This window comes from Silurus aristotelis, assembly GCF_946808225.1.
Source record: "Silurus aristotelis genome assembly, chromosome: 4".
Taxonomy (NCBI): Eukaryota; Metazoa; Chordata; class Actinopteri; order Siluriformes; family Siluridae; genus Silurus; species Silurus aristotelis.
In genome coordinates this window covers 34,286,913-34,299,040 of record NC_139577.1, presented here as the reverse complement: position 1 = coordinate 34,299,040, position 12,128 = coordinate 34,286,913, and the positions used below count along the sequence as shown (strand labels likewise).

At 34.4% G+C, this 12,128-nt stretch overlaps 2 protein-coding genes across 2 annotated transcripts in view; one reads left to right on the top strand and one right to left on the bottom strand.

Moving 5' to 3' along the window:
* Positions 1-669: 669 nt before the first annotated feature.
* cdk2ap2 (cyclin dependent kinase 2 associated protein 2) lies at positions 670-9,775 on the top strand. The gene is made up of 4 exons (XM_083538888.1): positions 670-1,214; positions 2,121-2,212; positions 8,697-8,817; positions 9,536-9,775. Exons 1-4 carry the CDS (start codon positions 1,160-1,162, stop codon positions 9,601-9,603), a joined length of 336 nt encoding a protein of 111 aa, XP_083395014.1. The 5' UTR covers positions 670-1,159; the 3' UTR covers positions 9,604-9,775.
* Positions 9,776-11,608: 1,833 nt separating this feature from the next.
* aip (aryl hydrocarbon receptor interacting protein) overlaps positions 11,609-12,128 on the bottom strand; it is a 6,909-nt gene continuing 6,389 nt past the window's right edge. Inside the window, 2 exon segments of the mRNA XM_083538990.1 lie at positions 11,609-11,749; positions 11,844-12,073. Coding sequence (XP_083395116.1) covers positions 11,744-11,749; positions 11,844-12,073 — 236 coding nt within the window. The 3' untranslated portion in view covers positions 11,609-11,743.

The window sequence follows — 12,128 nt, the reverse complement described above, 5'->3', positions numbered from 1 at the left end:
GAAAATCAGGGAAATGTTTCTGACAATTCTGTGATTTTTGTTTTCTAAATATTTACACTTTATTCTTATACTGTTTCGACTTTATTCCCAGAATCTTAGATCTAATTCTTTTTTTTTAACGTGGCACTAAAATGGCATCGTGAAAATCCCAGATCAGGAGGAGAAACGATGGAGCCTGCACCATCACGCCACTGCCTGTTCTGAGCGTTGATGTGAACATTTAACCATTTATTTAATTGTTGTTTAATGATTGGCTGATTTGAGTAATTGCATGAATGAGTGTACAGGGACTTCTTTTTCCCCCTAAAATATGTATATTTATTTATTTATTTATTTATTTATTTATTTATTTATTTATTTATTTATTTAAAAGTGGCCCTGCAACACTTTTTGAATTATTATGAATATTGTAAATAATTAACAGGGGACTTAAATAACTTAGATATATAAATCTCGAATATCTTTTTTATATGTATATATTTTTTTGGGTTTAGTTTTAAGAAAAAAAATAATAATAATAATAAATAAATAAATAAACAGCTACCCGGAAGTAAGATTTCTCGATTTCGGTGTGTTTTTCTTTTGTCTAAAAAAAAGCCCGTATGTATGAACGCACGCACGGACGCCCCCGTGCTGCGTCATGACGTCACTCCACCTCTCCCTCCTCTCAGCACGTATGTGTGAACGACTTCCGGTGGTTCGCCATTTTCGGCTTTTTGACAGAGCTCCGGGTTTTTCTATTCTCCTGTTCCCGGATCCGGTGCTTCCTTATTTGTTTGTAAAAACATAAACACTTGTTTTATTTATAGAGAGAAACACAATTTCCGGACCGTGGGATTGTTTAAAATCTTTAGTTTGTATTTCGACAGATTTAACTAGCGGCTTTGTTTAGAAAGGGAGTTAGCATAGCGCTTAGCTTAGCATTAGCGTTAAAGTTAATCTAAATGAAAGTAAACGATAAAGTGGTTCATTTGTGTTCGGTTAGTTATATAACTGCGTGGTTTGGTCATTAATTTAGTGTTAGTGCGCGTTGTTTGTGTGATACTCAGGGTTAAGTGTGTGTGTGTATGTGCGTGTGCGAGCGTGCGTGCGCGCGCGCGTGCTTACGAACCTCCGTCAAACTTGATTGTACAAAACGGAGCAGTTTGGTGAACCCAGTATGAGTTATAAACCCATCGCTCCAGCTCCTGCAGGATCCAATCACACACCACCAGGTGAGCTTCTCATCACTCCACCTTCATCTTCACCAGGTCCATTCAGCTTCATCCTTATCTACAGCTTTCTGATCTGATATCAGGGAAACTCTATGGGAAACACCATAAAGTCAGATCCCTCTTGATGTTCCTCTTGATGTTCTTCGCATATCCCCACTTTTTTAGGAAGTTGTGGTCAGCCGTGGTACAGCATCCCTGAAGCTGAGGTTATACATCTAAATCCCACCATCACTAAGCTGCCACTGCTGGGCCTCTGAAAAAGGCCCCTAACTTTTAACTGCTCAGTTGTATAAATGAGATAATTGTAAGTCACTCTTAAATCTACAGAACTCCTCTTTTTTTCTTCCTCGTGTCATCTCAGGAACCTTTTCCACTCTTGGATTCTACATTATAGATCTGAATTCCCTGAAGCTGCTTTGTGACTCCTGTGTAAAAGCGCTGACACTGGAGACTCCTTCCAGTGATTATCTGCTGTCAGAATCCAGGAGCCGTCAGCACGGTGGCGTCTCGAGCGTTAAACATCGTTAAGCATTCGTCTACAGAGAGTTTTCTGAATAAATACGCACCCAGGAGCTCCAGTAGGATAAGAATGGTTTTAGTTATTACAGATTGTTTTATTTACACACACGATTAGTATATGAGCGCTTCTGGTGTAAATGTCGTCTCGTACGAACCATTTATGAATAAATCTCATATTCGAGCTGATGAACGACGTCTGATTTTTTTGCCTTGTCTCGTGGTACGATGCATCTCTCTGCTGATCAGTTAAGCAGCCTGCTTTGCAGTGTTAGCTCCAGGCTGTGTGATGTTTTATTAACCTCAGAGCTTCTGCCATGTGATTTGCGAAGATCATGTGAAGGTTGTTTGAAAGTTGTCTTTATTGTTGTTTTTAATTTTATTTTCCAGGGTCTTGCGGCTCCTCTCCGTCTCTGCCCTCTGCCTCCACCTTCAGACCGGCATTCAGCGATTTTGGTCCACCATCTATGGGCTTCGTACAGGTACGGGGAAAATCTCAAAATATCACCATCACAATAATGTAGGAGCAACCTTCATTAAGTGTAATGCAGTGTAGTGACGTAATGTGCTGTAGAGTACAACAAAGATCCTATAAATATAAGTGCATTCCAGTATAGTGTACTGTAGTATAGTACAGCATTGTGACGAGTACTGCTGTTTTGTATAGTGTGAAAGTATAGTACAGTCCTGTATACCTGTATATGTACTACACTACACTATAGTATGTACATATGGTAAAGTACAGCATACTACACTAAACTATGGTATGTAAATATAGTACAAGTATAGCACACTACACTATAGTATGTATATATAGCACAGTACAGCACAGCATACTTCTCACTTTACTGTAGTATGTACATATAGTACAGTACAACATACTACACTATACTATAGTATGTACATGTAGTACAGTACAACATTCTACACTATAGTATAGTATGTATATATAGTATGTAAATATAGTACAGTACAGCATACTATACTATAGTATAGTATGTATATATAGTATGTAAATATAGTACAGTACAGCATACTACACTATAGTATAGTATGTATATATAGTATGTACATATAGTACAGTACAACATACTACACTATACTATAGTATGTACATGTAGTACAGTACAACATTCTACACTATAGTATAGTATGTATATATAGTATGTAAATATAGTACAGTACAGCATACTACACTATAGTATAGTATGTATATATAGTATGTTAATATAGTACAGTACAGCATACTACACTATAGTATGTTATTATAGTACATTACAGCATACTACACTACACTATAGTATGTAAATATAGTACAGTACAGCATACTACACTATAGTATAGTACGTATATATAGTATGTTAATATAGTACAGTACAGCATACTACACTATAGTATGTATATATAGTATGTTATTATAGTACAGTACAGCATACTACACTATAGTATGTATATATAGTATGTTATTATAGTAAAGTACAGCATACTACACTACACTATAGTATGTAAATATAATACAGTACTGCATTCTACACTATAGGGTAGTATGTATATATAGTACAGTACAGCATACTACACTACACTATAGTACGTAAATATAGTACAGTACAGCATTCTACACTATAGTATAGTATGTATATATAGTATGTTAATATAGTACAGTACAGCATACTACACTAAAGTATGTATATATAGTACAGTACAGCATACTACACTACACTATAGTACGTAAATATAGTACAGTACAGCATACTACACTATAGTATGTAAATATAGTACAGTACTGCATTCTACACTATAGTATAGTATGTATATATAGCATGTTAATATAGTACAGTACAGCATACTACACTATAGTATAGTATGTATATATAGCATGTTAATATAGTACAGTACAGCATACTACACTATAGTATGTAAATATAGTACAGTACAGCATACTACACTAAATTATAGTATGTAAATATAGTACAGTACAGCATACTACACTATAGTATAGTATGTTAATATAGTACAGTACAGCATACTACACTAAAGTATGTATATATAGTACAGTACAGCATACTACACTACACTATAGTATGTAAATATAGTACAGTACAGCATACTACACTACACTATAGTATGTAAATATAATACAGTACTGCATTCTACACTATAGTATAGTTTGTATATATAGTATGTTATTATAGTACAGTACAGCATACTACACTAAAATATGTATATATAGTACAGTACAGCATACTACACTACACTATAGTATGTAAATATAATACAGTACTGCATTCTACACTATAGTATAGTATGTATATATAGTATGTTATTATAGTACAGTATAGCATACTACACTAAAATATGTATATATAGTACAGTACAGCATACTACACTATAGCATGTAAATATAGTACAGTACAGCATTCTACACTATAGTATGTAAATATAATACAGTACTGCATTCTACACTATAGTATGTAAATATAATACAGTACTGCATTCTACACTATAGTATGTAAATATAATACAGTACTGCATTCTACACTATAGTATAGTATGTATATATAGTATGTTATTATAGTACAGTACAGCATACTACACTAAAATATGTATATATAGTACAGTACAGCATACTACACTATAGCATGTAAATATAGTACAGTACAGCATTCTACACTATAGTATGTAAATATAATACAGTACTGCATTCTACACTATAGTAATAGTATGTTATTATAGTACAGTACAGCATACTACACTATAGTATAGTCTGTATATAGTATGTTATTATAGTACAGTACTGCATTCTACACTATAGTATAGTATGTATATATAGTATGTTATTATAGTACAGTACAGCATACTACACAAGTATGTATATATAGTACAGTACAGCATACTACACTATAGTATGTAAATATAGTACAGTACAGCATACTACACTACACTATAGTATGTAAATATAATACAGTACTGCATTCTACACTATAGTATAGTATGTATATATAGTATGTTATTATAGTACAGTACAGCATACTACACTAAAGTATGTATATATAGTACAGTACAGCATACTACACTATAGTATGTAAATATAGTACAGTACAGCATACTACACTACACTATAGTATGTAAATATAATACAGTACTGCATTCTACACTATAGTATAGTATGTATATATAGTGTTATTATAGTACAGTACAGCATACTACACTATAGTATAGTATGTATATATAGTATGTTATTATAGTACAGTACTGCATTCTACACTATAGTATAGTATGAATATATAGTATATTATAGTACAGTACAGCATACTACACTATAGTATGTAAATATAGTACAGTACAGCATACTACACTAAATTATAGTATGTAAATATAGTATGTTAATATAGTACAGTACAGCATACTACACTAAAGTATGTATATATAGTACAGTACAGCATACTACACTACACTATAGTACGTAAATATAGTACAGTACAGCATACTACACTATAGTATGTAAATATAGTACAGTACTGCATTCTACACTATAGTATAGTATGTATATATATAGTATGTTAATATAGTACAGTACAGCATACTACACTATAGTATAGTATGTATATATAGCATGTTAATATAGTACAGTACAGCATACTACACTATAGTATAGTATGTATATATAGCATGTTAATATAGTACAGTACAGCATACTACACTATAGTATGTTAATATAGTACAGTACAGCATACTACACTAAATTATAGTATGTAAATATAGTACAGTACAGCATACTACACTATAGTATAGTATGTTAATATAGTACAGTACAGCATACTACACTAAAGTATGTATATATAGTACAGTACAGCATACTACACTACACTATAGTATGTAAATATAGTACAGTACAGCATACTACACTACACTATAGTATGTAAATATAATACAGTACTGCATTCTACACTATAGTATAGTTTGTATATATAGTATGTTATTATAGTACAGTACAGCATACTACACTAAAATATGTATATATAGTACAGTACAGCATACTACACTACACTATAGTATGTAAATATAATACAGTACTGCATTCTACACTATAGTATAGTATGTATATATAGTATGTTATTATAGTACAGTACAGCATACTACACTAAAATATGTATATATAGTACAGTACAGCATACTACACTATAGCATGTAAATATAGTACAGTACAGCATTCTACACTATAGTATGTAAATATAATACAGTACTGCATTCTACACTATAGTAATAGTATGTTATTATAGTACAGTACAGCATACTACACTATAGTATAGTCTGTATATAGTATGTTATTATAGTACAGTACTGCATTCTACACTATAGTATAGTATGTATATATAGTATGTTATTATAGTACAGTACAGCATACTACACTAAAGTATGTATATATAGTACAGTACAGCATACTACACTATAGTATGTAAATATAGTACAGTACAGCATACTACACTATAGTATGTAAATATAATACAGTACTGCATTCTACACTATAGTATAGTATGTATATATAGTATGTTATTATAGTACAGTACAGCATACTACACTAAAGTATGTATATATAGTACAGTACAGCATACTACACTATAGTATGTAAATATAGTACAGTACAGCATACTACACTACACTATAGTATGTAAATATAATACAGTACTGCATTCTACACTATAGTATAGTATGTATATATAGTATGTTATTATAGTACAGTACAGCATACTACACTATAGTATAGTATGTATATATAGTATGTTATTATAGTACAGTACTGCATTCTACACTATAGTATAGTATGAATATATAGTATATTATAGTACAGTACAGCATACTACACTACACTATAGTATGTAAATATAGTACAGTACAGCATACTACACTATAGTATGTATATATAGTATGTAAATATAGTACAGTACAGCATACTACACTACACTATAGTATGTAAATATAATACAGTACTGCATTCTACACTATAGTATAGTATGTATATATAGTATGTTAATATAGTACAGTACAGCATACTACACTAAAATATGTATATATAGTACAGTACAGCATACTACACTATAGCATGTAAATATAGTACAGTACAGCATTCTACACTATAGTATGTAAATATAATACAGTACTGCATTCTACACTATAGTAATAGTATGTTATTATAGTACAGTACAGCATACTACACTATAGTATAGTCTGTATATAGTATGTTATTATAGTACAGTACTGCATTCTACACTATAGTATAGTATGTATATATAGTATGTTATTATAGTACAGTACAGCATACTACACTAAAGTATGTATATATAGTACAGTACAGCATACTACACTATAGTATGTAAATATAGTACAGTACAGCATACTACACTACACTATAGTATGTAAATATAATACAGTACTGCATTCTACACTATAGTATAGTATGTATATATAGTATGTTATTATAGTACAGTACAGCATACTACACTAAAGTATGTATATATAGTACAGTACAGCATACTACACTATAGTATGTAAATATAGTACAGTACAGCATACTACACTACACTATAGTATGTAAATATAATACAGTACTGCATTCTACACTATAGTATAGTATGTATATATAGTATGTTATTATAGTACAGTACAGCATACTACACTATAGTATAGTATGTATATATAGTATGTTATTATAGTACAGTACTGCATTCTACACTATAGTATAGTATGAATATATAGTATATTATAGTACAGTACAGCATACTACACTACACTATAGTATGTAAATATAGTACAGTACAGCATACTACACTATAGTATAGTATGTATATATAGTACAGTACAGCATACTACACTATAGTATGTATATATAGTATGTAAATATAGTACAGTACAGCATACTACACTATAGTATGTAAATATAATACAGTACTGCATTCTACACTATAGTATAGTATGTATATATAGTATGTTAATATAGTACAGTACAGCATACAACACTACACTATAGTATGTATATATAGTACAGTACAGCATACTACACTACAATATAGTATGTAAATATAGTACAGTACAGCACACTACACTACACTATAGTATGTAAATATATGTAATATAGTACATAAATAGCATGTGTGTGTTTGTCGTGATTTAATGAAATAAATAAGTGCATGTGTAGACATTCCTTCTGAGAACAGTTTGGCGATTTTCCGCACGTTAATAAAAAAAAATGCGCGTGTGGTCACATGACTTTCCCGTGTGCTGCGTGGAGACCAGGTGAAGGTGGATGCAGAGCAGATCGACACTGAACTGGTAGCCAAAAAAATCGCTGCCTCTGTTATGTAGCGATATTTAGCTTTAAGATCAACACAGCAGAGAGGAACTGTGTAAGATTAAAGTTGCTGCATCACGTGATAATCTGGAACATCTCATTGATACAAATGTTATTTCATTTAGTAAAAAATGTTCATTTTGAAACCCTTTAGTTTTATTATCGTTATATCGATATCGCAATATTGACCACAATAATCGCAACATGACATTTTTCCCAAATCGTGCAGCTCTATTTAATATAGAATGTCAATATAATAGTCTTATATACCTATGTAGTACACAAGTATAGTATTATAATATAATCGTGTGCTGCACTACAGTAAAGTGTAGCACAATAGCTAATAATACTTCCTATATTACTAGTATGTATAAATATTGTAGCATATTATACTGTGGTATGTAAATTAAAGCGTACTGTCACAGTGCATACTACAGCATGCATATACAGTATGTTGTGATATAGTGTAGATCAGCATAGTTAAGTGTACTACAGTATTTATAGTGCATCATAGAAATGAATGTAAAAGTATGAGTATATATAGAAATATTTTCTCCAAAAAAAAAAAAAAAAGGGTTTATGTAGTTTTGATTGATTTGTTGTTTTGTTTTTAATCTCAGCCAGTGAAAGTGTCTCAGGGCTCCACCTACAGCGAGCTGCTGTCCGTTATAGAGGAGATGAGTCGAGAAATCAGACCCACCTACGCCGGCAGTAAAAGTGCCATGGAGAGACTGAAGAGAGGTTCGTCTTAATGTTGCGCACACGCACACACGTTATTCCACGTGTCACCAGCTAGAAATTTTAGCTAATTAAGAATTGCGTCTGTCGGTTTTATTTTTTTTTAGAGCCCAAAATCAGAGCTGACTGAACTGTGGGCTGAAAAATCAACGTTAGTCTTTTTGAAAACAAACCTGCATTGGTTCCTATAGTACGTGAACATATTAAAACTGGGAAAACCCCTAGACCTGATGTACCTGGACTTCTCTCATGGTTTACTGTTTCTTCTTATGCACCAACACTGGACTGGAACACCTCAGTGTCTTTAACAGCACATGAGCACTGACTCACACTGGGACACTTCAAATCTACGCTACTGTCGATTATATTTTTTATATAGATTAGATATATACATAATATAAAGTAGTGTAGCTCAGTATACTATACTATAGTATGCGAGTATGCTGTAGTTTTGTAGTATGTAAATACAGTATAGTGTACTACAGTAGAGTGCAACATATGAAATAGTTGTTTGGTTTAGTGTAGTATGTATAAATGCAGTATTGTAACATCTGTACTACTATACAGTTAATCATCTTTCTGACCAATCACAATCCAGTTAATGTCGACTCTCCTCACGTGAACAGAGTGACAGGATTTATGATATGATGTTCAGACAGAAATGGGGCTGAGAGATAAGACGATGTGTAACGCCTCTCTTCTCTTCTGGTTTGTGTTTCAGGAATCATCCACGCCCGAGCTCTAGTGAGAGAGTGTCTAGCTGAGACCGAGCGCAGCGCTCGCACATAACACACATTTACACTCTCTGTATACTCTATTACTGTCTCTCTCTTACACACACACACTTCTGTTCTACAATCATTACTTTTGTAATTTCAAACTTTTTGCAGTTCTGTATTTAAATGCAAAAAAAAAAAAAAAAAAAAAAAAATCCCAAATAAAAACCCGGTTTTGCAATTAACCATCCAAACTGTGTTTCTGCTGCGTACACTGAAGATCTTATATTTATTATATTATTATTAATATTATTATAGGTACAAAAAATTATCATGAGAGACTTCGAAAGTCCTCAGAAATGTCTTATGTATTTAATTTTTGTTTTCATTTGAACAGGCTTTTACATGAAACTGAGAAATCGGACATCAATCTCAGCTGAGTCCTACAGACCACATGATCAATCATTAGATTCTAAATATTCGTGTGAATATTATTCCTACACTTTTTTTGTGTAGTTTTGTTGAAAAATCTAAATTTTAATCCTGGAAATGAATCTTCTTTTATCCTGTTTCATAACTGTTAATATTCTTTGCAGTCCAGATCTTCTGTAGATTGTAAATCACACACACACAGTGGTCAAAAGTATTCAGACACCAGACTTCTAGTTCTTCCACAAAATGTGCCTACAAAATTGCACACACAATTGTGTAGGACGTCTCTGGATGTGGAAGCATGACATTTTCCATTTGCTTGATCTAGGAGACCCAAACCTGCTCCAGCATGACAATGCCCCTGTGCACAAAGCTCCTTTTATAGAGCTTCGACCCTATTCAACACCTTTGGGAGGAACGTAAACAGTGAGTGCACCCCAGACCTCCTCAGCTCCATCAGTACCTGACTTTGCCTTCACCCCTGTAGCTGAATCTCACATAAACTCTTCCCTGAAGAGTGGAGATGATTATAACGGCAGATGGAGACCAATCTAATATCACTTCCTGCTTGATTTACACTGATCACGTGTCACATCATAACATAGTGTTGAAGTGAAGAACACTGATGATTTCTTCATCATGAAACCTGTTAGTGGGTGGATTTATTTATTAGGCAGCAGGTGAACATTTTGTGCTCAAAGTTGATGTTAGAAGCAGGAAAAATGGGCGTAAGGATTTGAGCGAGTTTGACAAATTGTGACGTCTAGACGTCTGGGTCAGAGCATCTCCAAAACTGCAGCTCTTGTGAGATGTTCCTGGTCTGCAGTGGTCAGTATCTATCAAAAGTGCTCCAAGAAAGGAACAGTGGTGAACCGGTGACAGGGTCACGTGCAGCCGAGGATTATCGATGCACGTGAGGAGTGAAGGCTGGTCCGTGTGGTCCGATCCAACAGACGAGCTCCTGTAGATCAAAACGCTGAAGAAGTTCATGCTGTTAATGCAGATCTTTCCATTTAAACCTTTTTAAACAGACACTCGTGTGAACGTCACGTCTGCAGTACGTATACTTTATTTGGCTTTGTTTGTAATAACATAAATGCAGTGGTGTTTTTTTACAGCCACGTGTAAGGCAGAAACAAGCAGGTCACTGGTGAAAAAAATCATGATGAGATTAGATTTCTACTTACACCCACATCAAACCACACCACGTCTCTCTGAAGTAGGAACGTGTGTGTGTACAGAACAACAGGAAGTGTACTGAGGGGTTTTTCCGGGTACAATTCCACGATGGCGATGTAGACGACACTGTGACGTGGATTTCACCACGGCTTCATGCTTGTGTGAGTATTTCCGTTATATATGTTTTATACACGACTAAAACGAACGACACGTGTACACGTAAACATGATAATAAGTACAAAGTGAATTAAAAACTTTGGAAAGTAATGACGAGGTGCTGGGGACTTTATATCTGATTGTCTTCCTCTTTTTTTCAAGGGGGCGTGTCCTATTTCAGGAAGTTTGTGACTTCCTGTTTGCACCTTGACCACACGACCGGGGGGCGTGTCCCCAACATCGGGTTCTTCACCATGCTGCTGTGGAAGAACCTGAACTACTGGGACATTAGATTTGAGTGTGTGTGTGTGTGTGTGTGTGTGTAACCCAGGGGAAGCTGTTGGTGTCGAAATGGTGCAGAGTTCACGTGCTCAGGTGTTACAGCGTCTCTATAACGGAGCGTGTCCTCGGGAGCGTGTAACGGAGACGAGCGTCCACGCCGGCTCTCAGCTCTGAAACACAAAGCAGGTGATTGTTCTATTAACGTACTGAAGATCAGAATCAGCACCGGCGCTGAAATGCTGAATGAATGATGGTGGGACTGACCGTGGTCGCGGCTGCTGAAGTGCTGCTGTAGGTGAAGAGGTTTTTGAAGCGTCCTTTCTCCTCCTTCTTCTTCTCTCGGATGCGATCCTCCATCACTCGGATCTCTTTGGCCACGGCCGGCCCGAGAGACGGGTCCAGAGCCAGAACCTTCTCGAAATCGGCGCGGGCTTCCACCTCGTTCCACACGGCGGCGTGAGCTTTTCCTCTCTTAAAGTACGCCTTCACGTTATCTACAGGAGAGAGAGAGAAAGAGAGAGAGATAAAGAGAGATGGAGAGACGGGAGA